The 24067-nt window shown below is 41.9% G+C and overlaps 1 protein-coding gene and 1 long non-coding RNA gene across 3 annotated transcripts in view; one reads left to right on the top strand and one right to left on the bottom strand.

The window, feature by feature from the left end:
- The window catches only part of AMPD3 (adenosine monophosphate deaminase 3), a 97000-nt gene extending 86372 nt beyond the window's left edge, over positions 1-10628 (top strand). For both annotated transcript variants that reach the window (XM_060262150.1, XM_060262149.1), the window contains exons 14-15: positions 8446-8556; positions 9903-10628. In XM_060262150.1, coding sequence (XP_060118133.1) covers positions 8446-8556; positions 9903-10079 — 288 coding nt within the window. In that variant the 3' untranslated portion in view covers positions 10080-10628. The remainder of the gene's footprint in view (positions 1-8445; positions 8557-9902) is intronic.
- Positions 10629-21255: 10627 nt separating this feature from the next.
- LOC132589424 (uncharacterized) lies at positions 21256-23922 on the bottom strand. The gene is made up of 2 exons (XR_009556604.1): positions 23801-23922; positions 21256-23326 (listed from the first exon to the last, which is right to left on the bottom strand). It is a non-coding gene; the product is annotated as an uncharacterized LOC132589424 (long non-coding RNA).
- Between the last annotated feature and the right edge of the window lie 145 nt (positions 23923-24067).

The following is a 24067-nucleotide window of genomic DNA, read 5'->3' as shown; positions in this document are numbered from 1 at the left end:
AGACATCTCTCCGCCAGGACCTCCCTGTCACGATTGATACAGTAAGGGAAGTGGAAGCCCCTTGTCCATCTTTGGGTTCAATTTTGGACCACTTCAACCAGCTCACTTGGGAAGATGTTGACAGGATGCTGGTGCAGTGAAGCCCACCTCCCTCCTTGACCCATGCCCATCCTAGCTTATTAAAGCATGCGAGGATGGCATTCAGGACCCCCGAGTGAAATGGTCAACTTGTCCCTTTCAGTGGAGATTTTCCCAGAGGGGCTGAAAGCGGCAGTGATTCACCCACTTTTAAATAAAGCAACATTGGACTCTCTGGTTTTGGCCAACTACTGCCCAGTTTCAGACCTTCTGTTCCTGGGTAAGGTGGTTGAGAAAGTGATGGCGAGCAGTTTCAGGCTTTCCTGGAGGATGCATCTATCCTTGATCCATTCCATTCCAGTTGATCCTTAGGCAAGTAGACAGCTGGGTGGCGAAACCGCATACTGACCGTATGGTGACTTGCCTGCCTGGTGCGAAGGTAGCGGACGTTACATGTATAGTAGATAGGCTGATAGACAGTGCTGGGGAGGAGCCTGTGGTCGTGGTGCATGTTGGCACCAACGATGTGGGGAAATGCAGTCGTGAGGTCCTGGAGGAAAAATTTAGGCTGCTAGGCGGGAGACTTAAGGCCAGGACCTCCAAGGTAGCCTTCTCAGAAGTGCTACCTGTTCCACGTGCAGGGCAGGAGAGACAGGCACAAATTAGAAGTCTCAATGTGTGGATGAGACGATAGTGTAAGGAGGAAGGGTTTAAGTTTGTTAGGCACTGGGATGCTTTCTGGAACAAGCGGGAGCTGTACAAAAGAGACGGTCTCCACTTGTCCCCGGATGGAACCAGGCTGCTGGCGCTTAAAATCAAAAAAGTGGCAGAGCAGTTTTTAAACTAAATCTTGGGGGAAAGCCGACAGGAGATGAAATGTCTCTGGTTCGGGAGGACTCGTCTCAAAGAGATGAAGGGTTGGCTGCTATTTTTCTACCAGGTAACGGATCAGAGTTTTCCACTGTGATGGTGACAAACAGTATGGACTGTCTGCCAGAGTCTCGAGGCGGCAGGAGGAAGGTGGCGGGCCTAGCTTGCCTGGGAAATTATAGATGTTTGTATGCAAATGCTAGAAGTGTCCAAAGTAAAATTGGTGAATTGGAATGTTTAGTGTTTGGAGAAAACATAGACATTGTGGGAATTTCAGAAACTTGGTGGAATGAGGAGAATCAGTGGGACACGGTGATTCCTGGATATAAGTTATATCGGAAGGATAGGGAGGGAAGGGTTGGAGGTGGGGTGGCTCTGTATGTCAGAGAGGATATACGGTCCAGTAAGACTGAGGTCAGAGAATTAGATTCACTTTTAGAAATGCTTTGGGTTGAAATAGAGGACCCAAAAGGAAATTTAACTATGGGAGTTTGTTATCGCCCACCAAATCAAAAGAGAGAGGACGATTATAATATGATGGAAGGCTTAAAGATAGCGGCTAAACGTAAAAACTGTGTCGTAATAGGTGATTTTAACTACCCGCAGATTGATTGGGTCAATATGTGTTCTGGTCGAGAGAAAGAGATTGAGTTTCTTGATGCTTTCAATGACTGTGCTATGGAGCAGATGGTCTCAGAACCTACCAGGGGTGGAGCAATCCTGGATTTGGTCCTAAGTAATGCCCAAGACTTGGTGAGAGTTGTAAAAGTGATTGCACCACTTGGGAGCAGTGACCATAATGTCATTGATTTCCCCGTTTGTATAAATAGGGAGTTGCCCAAAAAGACCACCACAACCACGTTTAACTTTAAAAGGGGTAAATTCACTGAGATGAGGAGGCATGTGAGGAGGAAACTGAAAGGAAAGGTAAATACAGTCAAAATCCTTGGGGAAGCTTGGAGACTATTTAAAACTATAATCCTAGAAGCTCAGATAAAATACATACCACAAGTTAGGAAAGGCACAAACAGGCATAAAAAAAGGCCTGCATGGTTAACAAACAAAGTAATGGAAGCTGTAAAAGGTAAGAAGGACTCCTTTAAGCAGTGGAAAACCAGTCCAAGTGAGATTAGTAAAAGGGAACACAGGCTGTGGCAAATCAAATGCAAGACTGTGATCAGGCAGGCAAAAAGGGACTATGAGGAGCATATTGCAAAAAACATAAAGACCAACAATAAAACTTTTCTTCAAATATGTTAGAAGTAGGAAACCAGCCAGGGAGGCAGTGGGGCCCTTGGATGACCATGGGGTAAAAGGATTACTGAAGGAGGATAGGGAAATGGCTGAGAAGCTGAATGAATTTTTTGCCTCTGTCTTCACTGTGGCAGATGAGAACTTTTTGCCCGCCCCAGAAGCACTAATTTTGGAAGGGGTGTTGAAAGACCTGAATCAGATTGAGGTGACAGAAGAGGAGGTCCTACAACTGATAGACAAATGAAAAACTAATAAGTCACTGGGTCCGGATGGCATACATCCGAGAGTTCTGAAAGAACTCAAAGTTGAACTTGTAGATCTTCTAATAAAAATCTGTAATCTTTCATTGAAATCTGCCTCCGTTCCTGAGGACTGGAAGGTAGCAAATGTCACCCCCATCTTTCAAAAGGGTTCCAGAGGAGATCCGGGAAATTACAGGCCAGTCAGTCTGACTTCAATACCGGGAAAGTTGGTAGAAAGCATTATCAAGGACAGAATGAGTAGGCACATTGATGAACACGGGTTATTGAGGAAGACTGAGCATGGGTTCTGTAAGGGAAGATCTTGCCTCACTAACCTGTTACATTTCTTTGAGGGGGTGAACAAACATGTGGACAAAGGAGACCCAATAGATGTTGTTTACCTTGACTTCCAGAAAGCTTTTGATAAAGTTCCTCATCAAAGGCTCCTTAGAAAGCTTGAGAGTCATGGAGTAAAAGGACAGGTCCTCTTGTGGATCAAAAACTGGCTGAGTAATAGGAAGCAGAGATTGAGTATAAATGGGTAGTCTTTGCAGTGGAGGATGGTAAGCAGTGGGGTGCCGCAGGGCTCAGTACTGGGTCCCATGCTCTTTAACTTGTTCATAAATGATTTAGAGTTGGGAGTGAGCAGTGAAGTGGCCAAGTTTGCGGATGACACTAAATTGTTCAGGGTGGTGAGAACCAGAGAGGATTGTGAGGAACTCCAAAGGGATCTGTTGAGGCTGGGTGAGTGGGCGTCAACGTGGCAGATGCGGTTCAATGTGGCCAAGTGCAAAGTAATGCACATTGGGGCCAAGAATCCCAGCTACAAATACAAGTTGATGGGGTGTGAACTGGCAGAGACTGACCAAGAGAGAGATCTTGGGATTGTGGTAGATAACTCACTGAAAATGTCAAGACAGTGTGCGTTTGCAATTTTAAAAAAGGCCAATGCCATGCTGGGAATTATTAGGCAGGGAATTGAAAACAAATCAGCCAGTATCATAATGCCCCTGTATAAATCGATGGTGCGGTCTCATTTGGAGTACTGTGTGCAGTTCTGGTCGCCGCACCTCAAAAAGGATATTATAGCATTGAAGAAAGTCCAGAGAAGGGCAACTAGAATGATTAAAGGGCTGGAACACTTTCCCTATGAAGAAAGGTTGAAGCACTTGGGAATCTTTAGCTTGGAGAAACGTCGACTGCGGGGTGACATGATAGAGGTTTACAAGATAATGCATGGTATGGAGAAAGTAGAGAAAGAAGTACTTTTCTCCCTTTCTCACAATACAAGAACTCATGGGCATTCGATGAATTTGCTGAGCAGACAGGTTAAAACGGATAAAAGGAAGTACTTCTTCACCCAAAAGGTGATTAACATGTGGAATTCACTGCCACAGGAGGTGGCGGCGGCCACAAGCATAGCCACCTTCAAGAGGGGTTTAGATAAAAATATGGAGCAGAGGTCCATCAGTGGCTATTAGCCACAGTGTGTGTGTATATATACATTTTTTTGCCACTGTGTGACACAGAGTGTTGGACTGGATGGGCCATTGGCCTGATCCAACATGGCTTCTCTTATGTTCTTACGGTTTCTGTCTTGGCGATGGGATAGAGACTGTATTGGTCCCTCTTACAGATGATCTCCAGAGGCATCTGGACTGAGGCAGGTCTGCACTGCTGTTGCTTTTTCGATTTTTCAGCAGCGTTTGACACGGTTGATTACGATCTTATGACCCACTGCCTCGCTGACATTGGAGTTCAGGGGATTGCTTTATAGTGGTTCTCTTTTCTTCGTGGTCGGGGACAAAGGGTGACACTTGGTGACCAGATCTCCTCACAACACCCACTTGTATGTGGTGTCCCTCAGGGGGCAATCTCCCACCAATGATGTTCAACATCTCTATGCACCCCCTTGCCCAGTTAGTCCAAGGTTTTGGGCTGGGTGGTCACCAATATGCGGATGATACCCAGCTCTATCTGTTAATGGATGGCCATCCAGACTCCACCCCAGATCATCTGGCTGAGGCTTTGGGAGCTGGGTGAAGCTTAATCCCACTAAGACAGCTGTACCTTAGCCAAAGTGGAGTAGAGTTGGGTATCTGCATTACTTATGACAGCCCAGAACATGAAGAGCTTGGGAGTGACCTTGGGTGCCTCCCTTCCTATGGAGGCTCAGTTCACTGTGGTTGCCAAATCTGCCTTTAACCATCTTCAGCAGATCAGGCGGCTAGCACCCTCTCTCTCCCCTGAGGACTTGGCTACAGTGACCCATGCAATGGTCACTTCCATGTTGGATTACTGTAACTTGCTCTACGTGGGCTTGCCTTTGGGGTTAATCCAGAAACTCCAACCGGTGCAAAATGTATCAGTGTGTTTGCTAACTGCATTGCCTTTATGGGCAAGCATACAGCCAGTGCTGTATCAATTGGACTGGCTACCTATTGAGTACCAGCTTCGCTTCAAAATTTTGGTATTGACATTTAAAGCCCTGCGCGGCCTTTGACTGACATATCTGAGGGACCGCCTCCTCCCATATTTGCCCTGATGGGCTTTACATTCAGTTAATCACCATCTGCTGGTTGTTCCCGGCCTGAAGGACATCTGTCTTGCTTCGACTAGAATGAAAAGTCAAAAGGACCACTGACTATGGCCACTAGATGTCACTCATGTATCTTAAAAAATTAGATAGCAATTTTTTCTGTACAAAAGTCCAATCTCTGTCTTGTTTGGCATGTGGTCAGAACCAAAGTAGTATAACAACAGCACAATAAGATACCTTCTTTGTCACAGTCCGAACTTTCAGTAGTCTCACTCCAATAATTTCTGCTGTCCGGTAATTTCTAATGTCCAAATAGATGTGCAGTCCCAACTTTCAGTAGTCTCACTCCAACAATTTCTGCTGTCCAGTAATTTCTAATGTCCCACTAGATGTGCAGTTCTGAAAAAGAGTGGACTATGTGGAATCCCATGATCCTCTATGACTGAATGAATTGGTTCCTATATTGAACACATTGCTGAGATTGGGTACCATCACCAGCCTATTGGATTTGAAAAACAGTCACTCAAAACGCAAAAATTCTCATCTGGATTCCACATAGTCCACTCTTTTTCAGAACTGCATGTCTAGTGGGACATTAGAAATTATTGGACAACATAAATTATTGGAATGAGACTATTGAAAGTTGGGACTGTATCTTATTGTGCTGCTGTTATACTATTTTAGTTCTGACCACAAGCCAAACAAGACAGAGATTGGACCTTTGTACAGAATAAATTGCTATCTAATGTTTTTAAGATACATGAGTGATATCTAGTGGTAATAGTCAGCGGTCCTTTTGACTTTTAATTCCTGTGTCTGCACATTAGGGTTTGGGGTTTTTTTCTGATTCATTGTTTCAACTAGAGCCAGGGTTTTCTCTGTCCTGGCTCCAGCCTGGTGGGACATACTTCCTTTAGATATTAGGACCCTACCTGATTTACTATCTTTTTGAAGAGCCTGTAAAACAGAAATGTTCCACCAGGCCTTTGAGTGAGGCAGCAGACACCCATATGAGTCTGACCTCCCTTGTCACCATATTCCATCATCTATTGGGCCTATTGATATATCATCAGTTCCAGCTCTTTTTGCACTATGGCCTGATCAGCTGTCTTCCACCTTAAATGGAGTAATTTTATTTTATTTTTTGTTTTAACTGTTTAAATTTAATTTATTTCTAATTTTTATTGTGCATTTTTATTGCTTAAATTTGTTGTAATCTGCCCTGAGCCTGCTTGCAGGATAGGTTGAACTAGAAATTAACATAAAATAAATAAAATGGTCAGATCATGGTTACATGGTGAGTTTTAGAGGACTTCTGAGGAGTTTTCTATGGCACAATTGCTGTTCCTTTTAAAGTCTTGGTCAATCCAGTTCCCAGATGGTTGTTTTTGCTGAGAGAGATAAAGGTCAATTTTCCTAGATCTCTTAGCAGGTTTTGATACTGTTAATCATGGTACCTTTCTAGATTGGCTGATCAAGTTGGATTTCAAGGATTCTATTTTTTGGTTGTTTTAGTTTTATCTGGCTTGTTGGTAGTAGGAGGTAGTGCTGATGGATTGCTGCTCAGCTCCATAGTACTTGTGCTATAGGGTCCTTCAAGTTATGTTTTGTCCTCCATATTGTTAAACATATAGATGAAACATCTGGGAGATCCCTGTGATCTGGAGTGGCTTTTGTCAGTGTACTGACGGCACTTAATTCTGTTTCTCCTTTTTAGTAGTCAGGTGACCTTTCAGCAGCTGTCTAGAGGCAGCAATAACCTGAATGAGGGCCCGTAAAGTGATGTTCAATTCAGACAAGCCTGAAATACTGTTGCTTGTCAATAATACTGATCAGAGAATAAGAAGTCAGCTTGTTCTGTTTGGGGTTGCATGTGTGCTGAAAGGAAAATAGTTATAGCTTGTGGCACTACATTTTTTTGCTGCAAGTAGATAATGTGTGGCACATAGTGCTTTTTTGTCAACTTCTGTTAATCTCATACCTGGAAAAGGGAACTATGACTATGATTATGTACTGTCCGGTCATAACCTTGACTGATGCACTGCACATGGAACAGCCTATGAGGAATGCTGAGAAACTTCAGGTAGTGTGTAATGAAGCAGCAAAGTTTGCTGACTGATGCATTCTAGCACATGAAAGCTTACATTCTGAATAAAACTTTGTTGGTCTTAAAGGTGAAACTTGACTCCTGCTTTGTTCTGATGCATCTTGTGTGAAAACATATCTCATCAGTTGTGAAGGATCTGCACTGGATAATATTTCATTTCTGAGCATAGTTCAAATGCTGCTACTTACCCTGGTCCCATGTCATTTATGGCTTTTGAGATATCTTAAGGAAGGGCTTTTTCCTATATACCTTTGCCCAAGCACAGGATCTGTATTGGAGACCCTGTTGATTGTGATCCTGTTAACTCAAGTGATGTGACTGGCCATAATGGCTTGCACATCATTAGGGCAGTCCCTTCCCTTCACGGTAAGCCTGGGGCCATTTATATTACATTTAATGTGCCACGTAAAAATATTTTTATTCTGGCTTGTAATGATTAGGATTGTGAGGGAGGAGCAATATTGCTTGTGTTTCATTACTGAATCACTTGTTTTTAAATAATAGGCATTTGTTTATTTAAAACAGTGGTTGGGAACCTTTTTTTCCTGCCAAGGGCCATATGGATATTTATAACACCATTCGCGGGCCTTAAAAATTATCAACTTAAAAAACAGTGGTCCACTGAGGGAGAATGAATCAGGCCAGCAAAATTAATGCAAATAATTGTTTTTCTATTTGAAGTCATGTGGGGAGAGTCTAATCTGGCGCGCGCGCACACACACACACACACAGCCTGCTGCCCTAGGCAAATGCATAGATCCAGGGCTTTTTTGTAGAAAAAGCCCAGCAGGAACTCAGTAGCATATTAGACCACATCCCCTAATATTAGCATATTAGGTCATACACTCATTAACACATTAGGTCACACCATCTGGGATAATCAAGTGCAAACTGAACTGTGACAGTAACTTTTCCAGGCCCTGCAGCAATTCTGGCCAGCCAGCCAGGCCCCAGGGAGGCTGCCATACAGTACATCTGGGCCCTGTGATCCCTGCTTAGCTCTGGGGAGGCTGCTACACAGCATGGCTGGGCCCTGCGATCCTCGCTGGCCAGCCAGGCCCAGGAGGCTACCACATGGCTCAGTTTGGCCCAGCAATCCCCGAGGGCCACACCAAGTGACCTCGGGACGGAGGTTCCCCAACCCTGATTTAAAACATTTCTATGCCACCATCCAGCTAAATAGGGTCTCCAAGGCAGCAAACATGAAAAAATTAAACATTAAAACAGCATTTAAAATAATATATACAATTCAGTAAGAACATAAAATAGAAATGTTTCATAGTTTGTATACTAACTGAGTATATTCTAGAACTGTACAGATTTCAAGTGGTAATAATATTTTAATATATTTAAAGGAAGCCCTTATGGAAGAATATGCCATAGCAGCTCAAGTATGGAAACTGAGCACTTGTGACCTGTGTGAAATAGCAAGGAACAGTGTACTACAAAGTGGTTTGTCAGATAAGGTAAATTTCATTTACTGAAGGAACAGTTGTTCTGCTTCATCTGTATTATCTTAATGTATGTGACTACAACTGGTCCTTTTTTAAATAATTTTTGGAACCAGAAAGTTAAATTTTACATATTTAGATAAAACTGATAGATTCAAATAATGGAAAGCAGTATATATGCCATGCCTTGACCTAGATAGCTCAGGCTAGCCTGATCTTTTCCAGTCTCAAAAGCTAAGCATGGTCAGCCCTGGTTAGCATTTGGATGGGAGGCCACCATGGAGTACCAGAGTTGTAATGCAGAGGCAAGCAATGGCAATCTATTTCTGAACATTTCTTGCCTTGAAAACCCTACAGGGTTGCCATAAGTTGGCTTTGACTTGAAGACAAATGTATGTGTAGAATGTCATAAATCTTTGTGTTGCTTAGAAAGTGATTACAAAAATTTAAAAATTCCATTAGAACTTGCTGCAGATACTTACTACATCAACATTTGGTTCTCTTTGATTTCATGGCAAACAATATTTGAGAAGCCACTAAAATTCATTCTAGAACTGGAGTTCATTGAAAAGGCTGCTGCTAAAATATTATCTTGATCCTGTGTTCAATAGGACTTTGAACATGAGTAGAAGATTACCATGTAAGGCTGTAATGCTAATTGCTCGCTTTCCTTTGACACTGGTATGGCTGCAAGAAAGGCCATTGACAGGGTATCCTTGGAGTTAACAATAATGCAGAGAAAGATAAGTGGCAAGGGGAAGAGCCACTTTAGCTATCACTTTCTCACAAAATAGACTCACATGGTAGCTGTGTAAAATGTTTCCCATGGACATCTCTCTCCATGTGTTCTGTTACTCTCGTGCAGCAATGGTAAATTTCCTCTACATCTTATAAATCTTCCACTTACAAAAAAATCACCTAGCTTCATGTGGCGAATAGTTCTTTAGAAAAATTTTCTGTACACAGGTACCTTCTTTGAGATGTCATTTTAAGGCAGTCTCCACATAAATACTATGTGAACAATCTTTTAAGAATTAGGCACTAGAAGTGACATCTCAGCCTTCTCCAAAGGTGTTCCTAGTATACAATCTATTTGAAGACGACACAGGATAGATTCTGTTTCTGCTGATGTCACTGTGGCCACTGTAGTGTTATTTCCATTTATTCCAACATACTGCAGTTTCCCCCATTTTCTAGAACAACCACTGCTGCTGGGTTGATTCCCTCTGTAGCTTTGCCTGTTGGTCCTTTTCCCCAAAGGAGGGAGATGGTTTTTTCCTGACCAACTACTGATGTATATTTGCTTGTTTTAAAAATCAAACCAAGTCTGAGCAGATTTTTTCTTTATGTTCTATTCTTAGGAAAAACAGAAATTTTTAGGTATAAATTATTGCCATGAAGGGCCTGAAGGAAATGACATTCGAAAGACAAATGTTGCACAGATTCGGATGGCTTTCAGGTATGAGACCCTGTGCAATGAACTGAGTTTCTTATCTGATGCAGTGAAGACAGAAGAGATTACTGCATTCTCAAATTAGTCATAGCTCCAATATCATGACTGTATTGCACAACTGCCAGGAGAGAAGTGTATGAACAAAAGAGAGAATTTGAGCATCAGCAGGAAAGAGGTGACCAGAACACTCAAGGTGCGCCAGCGTATGCAGCAGATCCAGTTTCTACAAGCACCGCATATAGGCTGGACTGCTCTATATATTCTGATGTAGGCTCACAAATCTATTCTTTATGCTGCACCTGGGATTTAAAAGTGCACTCTGAATCTAATATTTATAGTGTTTGCATCTGGGATATATATAACATTCTGCCTGGAAACAAAAAGTATATGGGGGACAGCAGCTTCTGGTAGCACACATGCCAAGTCTTAGTGGCAAGGAAATGTCTGTGGCACTTTAATCCCCACTTAGACTGTAGAGCAAACAACATACACAGTAAATATTATTGTAATTTTTAAAGGGAAATAATGTGACCAAAGAGCTACTACAAGTACATTGTAGAAAGAGCTTATTCAGCACATTTTTAAACTTCTCCCCTGCAAATTTTGTAGTTTTATTAAATATTTTGAGAAGTTTTTTTGATGACTGGCAGCCAATCCTGAATGTATGTTTGTGCTGATTTAGTCACATTTGTGGTGATATTGGGGGCACCTTATCCATATCCTTTTAACTAATGCTATAACAAGTCTTGAGGACTGTATTTTGGGTTGATTTTGAATAAGCAGCACTGAAAATGAAGATATTGTTTCACATTTCTCTTGTGTAGTGGTAAGTATGGGTCAGTTCCATTGAGAAGAGTGAGTACTGGAGATCTGTGATATTACAAGAGTATTGGTTTGTTTAAAAATATACAAGTTGAGCTAGGTGTGGGATCAAGCAGAGAAAAAATTGATTTTATGTTTTTATGTTATCTGTTTTATGTATTTTATTACTGTTGTAAGCCGCCTTAAGCTCCACTGAAGAAAGGTGTCAAATGAATATTTAAAATAAATAAATATGAAAAGTAACATTAGTTCCCAAAAGCACAAGGACTTCCTTGTAAGCCCCTAAGCTGCTTCTTGTAAGCCAGTTAAAAAATTAGACTGCTCGTTTGCACAGATTCAAAACTGCCTATCTTCTTTTTCAGGTCAGAAGTGAAGCCTGTGTTAGCTTCCAGCCAGGCAGGCTGGTGTGATATTCTTAACTGTCCTTGGTTGGGATAGTAGGATTGTATGGCTTCTCATATTTTTAGTAGTTGCACAAGTAAAACAGAAGTGAATGTAGAACAATGTTTGATCCCAGTGGCACCTTTAAGAGCAACAAAGTTTAATGTAGTTGAGCTGAAGTACATTTTACATGAACAGTAGTAAAGTCAGAACCATATACAGTTCAAATTTGTACTGACCAGAAAGTACATTTTTTCTGGAATAGATTTTGAAATACATTCACTTTTATCAATAATTATTACAATCAAAAGATCAGCCAACAGCAGTTTAGCAGCACAGTTTATGTACAAATATAAAATTAATACATAAGGATTAAAATGTGTAGCCATATCGGTGTAATTAATTATACATAAAAGTTATTAAAAGGTTTGGGATATCTGCTTTCTTATGGTCAAAGCCTCAGCATAGAATTTGGCCACTTTAGAGATGGTCTGTTTAGATTGGTCTCCAAGAAGAAATATGTATAGAATTTATCAGATCTCCCTGGGAACTTGCATAGAACGGGGTGAGATATGTGGAATAAATGCCCTTGTAAAATAGGCAGTTTAACATCACATATTCCACTGTTTTGACTGCTTCCATTTGGCAGGAACACAGATTTTGGGAACAGAGAAAGTATAGCTATCTCCCTTCCACTAGTGCTGAGGGCAGGCAATTAAAGCAGGTGAATGTTCTGCAGTATTTGGGGAATTCTAGAGCATAAAGATACTTTGCTGGCACAAATTTTTCACTGTGATTTCCTGCCATTGGATAGAGATGTGCCAAAGCTCTATCAACTTGAAGAGCTGTGTTCCAGATTTGTTGTTTAAGCATTTCTTTAGTTCCTGATAACATGGTGTGGCATATTGCTGAGGGGAAGAAACCATTAAGTTGTAATTTATTTTCAGCCACATCCACCTAGTCTGAGCAGTAGCTGTCCAAAATAATTAAGGGGGTTAATCCCAGTTGGGTTAAGATTTAGCTTGAGCCAGAAACATATTACCTAGTACCAACTGTGGGCTTCAACTGACACCTGGCCCTGATTCTGTTCAAAGAATTGCATGCAACAAGAAACACCAAATATCCTTCTAAGGAATTTAGGTAGCACTGCTTCCAAGGTCTTCACCTGTTCTATGTTGTGTCTATTGAATGGCCATTTATGTTTGACATATCTCCTGGTAAAGACTGAAATCTTGGTCTTCAGGTTTATTGTTAGTTATTCCTCTCTGGAATATGCTGCAAGAGCCTAAAGGATAATTTGGTGCATTATCTGCATAGAGTAAGGCAGGTATTGTTCTGTTTGCTAAAGGGTGGAAAGTCTGGATTCAACAGAGCTTGAACCACTGAATAGATATAAATAATACCAAAAAGGCCATAATATAGCCTTGCTTGACTTCCCTCTTGACAGAGACCTGTTGGCCCTGTTGACTGCATCATTATGGTCAACTAGTTGTTTGTGTGCAGGATACCCATAAGAAAAAGTAGTCTGTGATCTACTGAGGATGCCTCTAATTTAGTCCATACTCTGTTCCAAGTGATTATTTTGTAATCTACAAAAGATATATAGAGCCCCATGGGGCCTAATACTGTATTTCATTTCCAGATTATATAAAATCAGGCATTGATCCAGAGTAGAGCAATTGGACCTAAAGCCTGCTTATTCTTCAACTGTGGTATTCTCTAGACTAACCATTTCTAAAACTTGCAGTGCCAGTGCCTGGGATTTTGAAATACTGTGTGTCAGACCATTTTATTCCTCCAAACAAATGAGTTTGTAAAATATAGTGGCTAATTTTCCTATTGTGAATTGGAAATCCCCCCCTTGTCATTTATTTATGGTATAAGTGCTGTTCCCAAAGAGTACTTTTAAAATGAACCATGCAAAATGCATTTCATGTGTCACTTTGGCACCTTGAATTCATATTCCTTACAAACTTTGTACTAGGGCACTTGTTGGCAGCATGTGGTAAAACACGTATCTTCATCGTGGTCTCTGTGCAGTCACACACATGGGTTTTCCTGCTGGAACGAACCCGACCTCGGAGAATTTAAAGCTAGCCTAGGTGTTTATTTTGGCGCGCATTCCCTCCCGCTCTAAGGAGCAGGCATCCACTACACATGCCTGGAGTGAAGGGAAGGTGCTCCACCCACCCAGTTTCTTTCTAACCGCCGCCCGGGATAGTCCTTCCTTGTTGCGTCTCCTCAACTTTGCTAGCCTTCTTACCTTTTACCATCATCCTTCCTCGTTCGTCTTCACCTTCATCTTACTCTTCGTTCTTCTATTGGTATCGTGTGTGTGTGTGTGTGTGTGTGTGTATATATATATATATATATATATATAAAACCCACTTTACTGTCGCCTCACCTTCTTTCCCTCTACCCCCCCCCCCCCGGGTCTATGGAAGGAAAGGATCCAAAAACCACTTTTAAAAAGTGTACTCGCTGCGGGTCAAAAATCCCCTCGACAGACGGTCATTCTCAGTGCTTGTTTTGTTTGGGGGAGGCCCACAGAACAGACGCCTGTATCCATTGCAGCCAGTTTGGGAAACAGGCAAGAAAAAACCGCGCCACGAGGCTGAAGAGTCACCTTTTAGAATCTTCATTGCAGCCTGTGATGTCCCACTCTTCTGGGTCCCAAAGTTCGCCGCCTTCCCTGACCCCGCAAAGGGACATGGCGAAACCGGCAGCTTCAGTGGCATCGGCTCCCAGTAAGCTTAAGTCCGGCAAGCATACTAAAAGTCAGACGACTCCAAGAAAAAGCATCACTTGGAACCGTCGTGAAAGTGACAGCAGGAGTCGAAAACATCGAAGTCGACTTTGAGGACCCAGCTGGATCCTAGAGCTTCTGACACCATGACTACAACCTCGGTATCGAAAACCTCGGTACCTAAATCTACGGCACCGATTGTTCCACCAGAACTTTCGATGCCCACTGATGTGATTGCTGATGAGATTATACGGATTCGATCCCGGTCACCATCCATTCACGAGTCTCTGCCTGAAGACATCTTACCCACGGAGTCTATGGAACCATCACCTCGAATCCAACAAAGAGCCAATCTTCTCGAGGTGCATTCATTCCGTGAGGTGTTGGCGCCAAGAGCATTTAAGGATTCTGCTGTCTCCGCACTCCATCGGGAATCTCCGGCCCGTCGGTACCGAGAAAGGTCTCCGAGTTGACGTAGAGATCGATACTATTACAGCCAGTCCAGATCTCGGTCGCCATCTCCATACCGGCATTACTATTACAGGCCTTCTAGATCTCCATCCATTGAATACCGACATAGGTACCGTGACCAACCTCGGTACCGTGAGGAATCTTATCAACCTTGCCATCAAGAAGCTCATCGTTACAAACACGTTGGAGACCCTCATCACCGGTACCAGGAAGAAGCCCACTATCGACACCGACAGGAACTGAAGCAGACATCGCTGGCTCCCTCGACATCCAAACATACCATGCATTCAGACCAAGCTACCATGGTGACAAAACCTCTAACTGTAACAACACCGGCACTTGACAGACCCTTGACCAGTAGAAGTCCAAGAGGACTCCGAAGCCGAAAACTCTTGAGTCATCACATTCAGCCGAAAACTCTTGAGTCATCACATTCAGTCTCCAACATCACCGGCATCTGACATTACAAAACCAGTTGACCTATCTCCATCTGAGGGATCCAAGGCTTATCTGGATCTACTCACGAACATGGCAAACACACTCAACATAAAACTAACCACAGACTTGCCGAGGGTATTGGACGTGGTCCATGACCTGGTCCATGCTGACTTGCCTGCAGGATCCTTCTTACCCATGTTACCTGTCCATTTAGAAGCATTGAAAGAAGCTTGGGATAAGCTGGCATCAGTTCCACCAACGTCCAAACGTATTGAATCCTTATACAAAATACATGCACCACATTCGAAATTTTTGTTTAGTCACCCTGCTCCAAATTCGATGATTGTCCATTCTTCTTTAAAGTCAAAGCAGACACGTCACCCTGTTCCGCCAGAGAAAGAAGGAAAGAGGTTGGATACATTGGGCAGAAAGCTCTACTCCCTTTCCACCGCTACATCCAAAATTCATAATTATTTAGCCTATTTTGCTGCCTATTCTTTCAATTTATCATCCCAATTGCATGCACTAGTTCCATCCTTACCTGAAACCTCACAAAAGCAAGCTTCAAAGATACTACAAGAACTTAACCGTGTGAGTAAGCTGATACCCAGGAAGACACCCCTGTACTTATTCCCAAGCCATGCACCCCTGGAATGTGATATTGCAATGTAACCCTAGAATATTAATTGGATACAGCAATGCCCATTTGAATTGGAATGGTCTTTCTTGCACATAAGGGAGACAAATCCAGTTCCTTCTTAACCCCAAAGCAGGTCTGTAATGTGATTCTGGTTCACAAGCCAGAACAACATGATGCCAGCTGAAAGGTTGAGAAGCGTCCATCTTTCTGCTCCTGGGAATGAAAAAAAAGTTTCAGGCACAGAGAGGTGGTGTGGGCAGTGCCATAAAAATTCCTCCACTCTTTTGGCAACCTTTAAAAGTCCTGTTATCAAAGCATTAGGAAATAAGAATGACCCAGGAAACCTCCAACAAAAATAAATGGCTTGTGTCTGTTACTCCTCAGGATGTGTGGTATAACGTAAACTGATCTCACAATTTTGACTCTTAACGAAGTTTCTATTTTTCTTTAATTAATTGCTAAGGCCATCAAAGTCATTCAGTCCCCTGACCACTTGATGGATGGCCACCCATGGTTGACACTAAGAGAGAAATCTATCACTTTTGGGGAGCTTCAAAGGAACCAGTTTTGGGAAAAACAAGGCCATAAAGTCATTTGGCCAGTGTTAATTAAAATGCCTATGTTGGGGTATGGATCTATGATACGAATGGTCTGATTGGATATTACACATATGACACCCTGATTTTCCATTGGTGTGACACTCTGTCCCCTCATTGGGTAGTGGAATTGAGTGATGTGACGTAATTTACCCTAGAAAACAGACAACCCAACCTGTCAGGTTAGGGAAGCGTGGGAAGAAAGGGAAGAGCGCAGCGTAGGGTTCAGGAAAGCTGGTTGCAGAAGAAGAAAAAGGAAGGAAAAAGGGAATCCCTTCACCCTCTCCTTCCTCCACCCCTTCCTACCCTCACCCCCCTTCCTCTCAAGAGAAATCTCCCTTCAGAAGCCTTGCATTTCCTCTGACTGAGCCTGCCCTGCAAAGATCTAGGTATTGTATCACCTTCCCCCATCCTGCTTATTCAGCTAACCTCTTTTGTAATTCCTCTTGTATGCTTGAAATTGTTTGATTGAGATGTAACTATTTGAAACCCTATGCTATAATAAAATCCATTATTAACCAAAGGATTTTCAGTGGTCTATCTCCGTAGACAAAGACATAGATCCTATACACCTCACCTCTCGTAGGCCTACCATTTTGAGCTAAGAAATATTAATATTCCCCAATAAAAAGTTGTTTGAGGTGTAACAAAGCAACAAATCAACTCAGTACGGCATGCGGTGGCTTGTTCTTCAAGAACCATGGCTACTTCCATTGCCTTACGCAGACATGCTTGGCTTCGTTCATCATCACTTCAACCTGATATAAAGTTTAAGATAGAAGATTTGCCTTTTGATGGCCAAGGTTTATTTAACTCAACCACTGATGACATCAGAAAGAGAGCCAAGAGATTAGGGGTTAACCAGCAACAACCTCAAACTAACAGGCAAAGAGGATGGAAAACACCCTTCTGCAAGCGTCCCTTTTCCCCCAGGCAAGCTGATTATTGGAAACGAAAAGCTCCTCCGGCAAAGCAACCATTCCATCAGCATCCACGACCACAGTCGACCAAAAAAGCGGCTATGGCCACGAAACAGTCTCTTTGACTTGCTGATGCCACCGCCACCACCACCGATACATCATCTTCATTCCCGTACAACAAGGCTGCTTCCCTTTTACCTCATGTGGGAATCAATAACAACGGATTCATGGGTCCTGGCGATCATCCACAGGGGTTACACCATAGAGTTTGCTTTGCCCCCGAAGCACCATCGCTTCATACCTACCCCTCCTTCTCTACCTCTTCAGGAAGAGATCGCTACCTTGCTGGCCAAGGAAGCCATAGAACCAGTACCACCTCAATACCATCACACAGGGTTTTACTCCCAATACTTTCTGGTCCCAAAGAAGGATGGAGGGCAACGTCCAATACTGGACCTTCGCGAACTCAACCATCACATCCGATACAAAAAATTCCGCATGATCACCCTGCAGTCTGTTCTCCCTCTAATTCCCAGAAACACTTGGATGGCACTCATAGACCTCTAAGATGCCTATTTCCTTCTTACCATCACTCATTGCCACAGAATATTCCCAAGGTTCGCTGTTGGGAACAATCACTATCAGTTCCGGGCTCTTCCCCTCGGCCTATCAACAGCACCAAGGGTCTTCACCAAGTGTATGGCGGTGGTGGCAGCGTCACTACGTCAACGGAAAATTTCCATATACCCGTACTTAGACAACTGGCTCATTGTGGCTCAATCCCAAGAGCAGCTTCAACAGGACATTTACGTCCTTGGCTTTCTCCAGGGGCGTACCGATTGAAGACATCTGTGCTGAGAGAGCCAGTTTGGTGTAAGAACATAAGAGAAGCCATGTTGGATCAGGCCAACGGCCCATCCAGTCCAACACTCTGTGTCACACAGTGGCAAAAAATTTTATATACACACATACACTGTGGCTAATAGCCACTGATGGACCTGTGCTCCATATTTTTATCTAAACCCCTCTTGAAGGTGGCTATACTTGTGGCCGCCACCACCTCCTGTGGCAGTGAATTCCACATGTTAATCACCCTTTGGGTGAAGAAGTACTTCCTTTTATCCGTTTTAAGCTGTCTGCTCAGCAATTTCATCGAATGCCCACGAGTTCTTGTATTGTGAGAAAGGGAGAAAAGTACTTCTTTCTCTACTTTCTCCATCCCATGCATTATCTTGTAAACCTCTATCATGTCACACCGCAGTCGACGTTTCTCCAAGCTAAAGAGTCCCAAGCGTTTCAACCTTTCTTCATAGGGAAAGTGCTCCAGCCCTTTAATCATTCTAGTTGCCCTTCTCTGGACTTTCTCCAATGCTATAATATCCTTTTTGAGGTGCGGCGACCAGAACTGCACACAGTACTCCAAATGAGACCGCACCATCGATTTATACAGGGGCATTATGATACTGGCTGATTTGTTTTCAATTCCCTTCCTAATAATTCCCAGCATGGCATTGGCCTTTTTTATTGCAAACGCACACTGTCTTGACATTTTCAGTGAGTTATCTACCACGACCCCAAGATCTCTCTCTTGGGGTCAGTCTCTGCCAGTTCACACCCCATCAACTTGTATTTGTAGCTGGGATTCTTATTCATTAATCACTCTGCACAAGCAGTAATATTCTTTTGTTAAGAACATAAGACAACCCCTGCCAGGTCAGACCAGTGGTCCAAATAGTCCAGCAGCCTTTCTCACAGTGGCCAACCAGTAACTCTGGCTGTCCATCAACAGGACATAGAGGTTCAGGTCACCTTATGTTGCCTCCTGGTTTGCTATTCAGAGGTTTTTACTACCTCTGAATGGAGGTTCCCTTTAGTCACCATGACTAGTAGCAGCTATGTAGCTACTGATAGGCCTATCCTCCAATGTCTAATCCTCTTCAAAAGCCATCTGTGCCTGTGACCATCACTACATCATTGAGTAACAGCTTATACATTTTAATTGAGTAAAGAAGTATTTCTATTTTCCCTCCTAAATCAACTGCCAGTTTCATTGGTTGTCCAAAGATCTAGAATTGTTGGAAAGGGAGAAAAAGTTCTATCCACTCTTCCTACCCTGTGCATAATTTTATAAACCTCTTATAATTCCAATTAGTCATCTCTTTTCTGGATGTCTGCTGCCCCCAATGTTTTAAATGGTTCAATGTTTTAAATGGTTTAATGTTTAAATTTAAATGCTCTATGTTTAACGCCTATTTATGTTAGATTCCTGTGTTGTAAGCCGCCCTGAGCCACTTGTTGGGAAGGGCGGGGATAGAAGTCATAAAATAAATAAATAAATAAATAAACAAACAAACTGAAAAAGTTCCGGACCCTTCAGCCTTTCCTTGTAAGAAAAGTGCTTCAACCTCCTTTGGTTGCCATCCTTCTTCAATTCTGCAATGCCCTTTATAGATATGATGACCAGAACTGCACACAGTATTCCAAATGATTTCATACCAGAGATCTATTTGGGGTGGGGAGAATAGTATTGGTTTTTATTTTCCATCCCTTTCCTTATAATCCCCAGCACAGAGGTTTCTTTTTCACTGATGCAGCACACTAGGTTGACATTTTCATTGAGTTACCTCCCTCAGTTCAGACCATATTAGCATATACTTGAAGTTGCAATTTTTTTGTTCCAGTGTACATCATGCTTTCATTTACCTGCACTGAACTTCATTCACCATATTGTACCTCACTCACCATTTGTGGAGATCTTCCTGGAGTTCTTCACCATTGGCCTTGGTTTTCACCATCCTGAATAATTTTCTGTAATCTCAAATGTGATGGCTACAGTTGTCACCCTCCTTCCCATTCTAGATCATTTATGAACAAATTAAATAGCACCAGCTCCAATACCAATTCTTATGGGACCCCGCTGCCTACTTTCCTCCATTGTGAGTATGGAAAAGGCATGTGTTGATGTCAAACTAGTTTAACATTATTGCAAAAATCCATAGTTATAAGGAATTTTGAGTCGTATTTGTTTTTGTTTGAAATGGATTTGCTTTTAAGTTATTAGAAATATGATATTATAAAATTAGCATATGCAGATAAATCCAGCTCAGTATCTTAGTTCCCTATCATATGGTACATATAAACATGTTCAGGAATTGTGCACTTTATCCCAGTTATATGGGTTTTAAATGGGAAATATATTGTAACTGTTTTATTATGAAATGTAATCATTTGATTTCTTGTGCTATTTAGACTGAAGTTCTCAGGATTAACTATATTCTGTCCTTATGAACCCGTAGAAAGGGCCTTTTCACACATTTTGTATTCAAAAGGATTTTTCTCTTCCACAAGCTTATCAGAAGTTCCTCTGTAGCAGCCCACAAGCGTACACCCAACATATTAGGTAAATAAACCTGTCACTGTAGCTGTTACTACAGAGAAATTTCTAGTGCCTAGTTAACATCTGCTTACTGTACCTTTTCCAGAATCTAAGAGAAATTTTTATTTTGAACATGTGGTAAAGTATAATGACACCAACAGACCTTAGCAACTCCATAGCAGTTTACTGTTTTGAGGGGTCAGTATACTGTATCCTAAAAATGTATACTTCCTGCTTGATTACTTTTATGTGATCACTTAAAACAAACATGCCCCCTAATGGCTAAACATTAATTTTGATTTCTGTGATTTGATGAATAATGTTAAAGAAGTATTCCTGTGGTTATGTTAAGAGGCAGCAACAGTAGCTACTTCAGAGGCATAGCATGTTCTATGGACAACCATTAAAAAGCTACTTTTATTGGTTGGGTGGGAGAGAAGAGAGTGAGATCTTTATCCAGCTGGATTATTCTGAGGCTGTAGACAGATTGCTAATATGTAATAGAAAAAGTTCACTTATTTGTATGATGTTTTAATATTTCCTACTTTTGAAGACAATATACACTGGCTCTCTGATACTCCTTAGGCTAATTCTTTTTCTGACTAAAATGTTATTTCAAAAGCAAAATACAAAGCTTGTCTCCTTATTTAGAAATGAAAGATGTTGAATATGTATGCATTTCTTCCTGACAAAATATTGAAAATATATTGCATGTAAAATCCATACTATACAATCAGGAATGATACATAAAGCACATTAAAATGTCTTCAGAAATATACTGCCTTGATTTCCTTTGTATACCTATAATGGACAGCTGTTCCTGCTAAAATCCACATCTGAAATGCTTTTAAACAAGACTAGACAATATAACACAGTTCCAATGATGTTATAATTTTAGGTTCCAAAGGAAAATATTGTTCAGATGATTACCATGAAGTTTAGATAGGATAACAGAAAATTCTAAGCATACAGAAAATTAAGATGTTAGAGCAGGAACAGGAAGAACATGGTTCATATTCCCTCTCAGTAACAAAATAGCATGTATTTTCTAAGCAACAAGATACACAAAGGATCTCAGCACAAACAGGAAATATCCTAAGGTGAGCTGTCTGGTTATTTGGGCACCAAAGCTTATTGGGTTTTACATCATCACAGGCTCAGGCAATCCCATTTAATTTGTGGGTAATTTGGTAAATTTTAATCCATATACAACTGTAAAAATTAACTGGATTATAATTTAAGACTTGTTTGCTACACACTGGTTTTATTAAAATTAGTGGAACAGTTTCCTGTATAGGCACTGAAGCTCCTGTAGCTAGAGCTGAATCTTGGTTCTTGTTACAAGAATCAACAAGGAAGGATAGAACTCCATGTGTTTATTGCACAATTATAATAACAATATACATTGGAAGGCCTGTAGCTATTAACAGTCTTTATCATTAATTTTTGAAATATTTCACTAGTGCTAAAATAAACTTTTAGATGCAAATTTCTTCTGCTCTGAACAGCAGCAATACAACAGTCTGAAGATTTTTAGAAGTTAGTTTTAAAACACAACATCATGATCTAATTTTCCAACACTGTAACGTGGCCATTTTACACAAGTACATGGTGTTTTAAACCATTCACAAGTTTCCATTGGCATTTCATATACATCCTTTAAAGCTAGAGCAGCTTTGCAATTATCCTGTGTGTCAACAACCAATAAGCAAACACCTACATGTTAACATCTATTTTGTCTCACTTGCTCAGAAGTATTACTTTTCTCTTGCAGCCTCAAAGGGAAACATCTTTAATCCCACAAAAAAAAAGGCATAGCTGCAATGTGTTGTGAGGGGAGGGGAGACATGACATGATGAGTCAAACACTGGCATGACCCCCTAAATAATTTGCAAGGTGAGCTACAGCAGTGGTCCCCAACATTTGTGGCACCGGGGACCGGCACCAGGGCCAGCCCGCTCACCATGGCCCCAGGGCCAGCAGGGTGAGGGCACCAAATTTGGCACCATGCAGCCTCCCGCCCCCTGTGATCATGCAGCCTCGCCATCCTGTCTCTCTTCGTGGTGCCTCCTCCACCCTCCATTTTTACAATTTTAAGGCCAGAGAAGGGGCGGTGAAGCGCTGCCTTCCCCAGCTTTTAAAGGGCTGACACCACTGCCAATCGGTGGGGGAAACCGCAGCGAGCAACCTGCTGAAGAAGCAGCGCTGCCCTTGTCTCCAGGGGGTCTGCTCTTAAAGAGCTGGGAAAGGCGGCGCTTCACCGCCCCAACCCCGGCCTTAAAATTATAGAAACGGAGGGTGGAGGAGGCACCGCAAGGGAGGTGGGGCAGCGAGGCTGCAAAGCGTCATGGGACAGCCAGGCTTCGTGGCCCGGTTGCTAACAGGCTGCGGACCGGTACCAGTCAGCTGCCTGGGGGTTGGGGACCCCTGAGCTACAGGATATACTTTACAAGGCACACATTACTTACACCACTAGGTGCATTTATTAGATTTAAAAAGCTATTCACAATAGAAAGTTTACATCCACATTCACTTTACAAATATTTACAAGTTTTCATGTTACTGCTATACAACTGCTTATGCATGTGCATATACATACACACCATAATTTTAAAATTCTCATTTCTCTGTATCAACTCAGGACACATACAGGATGTTTAGCATGACTTGTCATGAAACAGTTTGCAGATTTAATTTCCTGTCTTACTTACATATAAAATGGAGTGATAAGCTTCTTTAACTGGATCCAAAAATCACCCTTGCATGGAAAAAAACCAATTTATTTTGTTTAAAATGCCTAGTGCTAAGAGGCACTTGACAAAAATACTAATTCCCAAGACACATCATCGGGAAATCTAAAAAACTTTCATGTTACTGTATCCTTTGAAGTCAAATTGCAGCAGGTAGATAACATGAGCTCTCATGGTGTTTGTCAGTACAATCTGCTGTCTAAATCAGGGGTGTCAAACATGTCGCTGGGACCAGAACTAGCCTGTCCAGGGCTCTTACCTGGCCCATGAGCAAGTGATGCAAGAGAGGAAAGGCAGGAGACTGGGGGGGGGGGGCACATGTGGGCACACACAGTGAGGTATGTGTGGCCAAACTCAAGAAATGAAAGAAAATGGCTAAAGGGTGGATATGGCATTCCTTGGAAAAAATCTAGTATTGCATATGATTAAATGCATTTATTAGCACTTTTGTGGATTCCCAGCTAAATTAATTGCTAAATTAATTGCAGCTAAATTAAAAGAATCAATCAATTTTGTTTGTATTTTGATGATAAAATAATATCATAAATTGGGTTTGCCTGTGTTTTATATCTCCAGTACTTGGTATTAAATTTTACAGTAGAGTTGGCCTAGCCCAACAGTTATTTTTATGTCAGATCTGGCCTTCATAACAAACAAATTTGACACCTCTGGTCTAAATCTTCACCTTGGCAAGCCAAATCATATGGGGAAGAACAGAAATATCTCTGCCATATTTTAACTCAGTACCACTTGAATTCAATAACCTCTGCAAATGTGGTTCTGGAATGAGCAGGCTTAATGCAGTCTACCAGACTTTCATGAGAATGATGATCCATACATATTAGGCAGTCATAAATGTTAACAGCAACCACCTCTGGAAATAATTGTAACTAGAAATAAGGAACTCATTTGCATATTAGGCCACATCCTCTT

The sequence above is a fragment of the Heteronotia binoei genome, chromosome 21, assembly GCF_032191835.1.
Source record: "Heteronotia binoei isolate CCM8104 ecotype False Entrance Well chromosome 21, APGP_CSIRO_Hbin_v1, whole genome shotgun sequence".
Classification (NCBI taxonomy): Eukaryota; Metazoa; Chordata; class Lepidosauria; order Squamata; family Gekkonidae; genus Heteronotia; species Heteronotia binoei.
The sequence above is the reverse complement of the archived record's forward strand: the minus strand, read 5'-3'. Positions and strand labels throughout refer to the sequence as shown.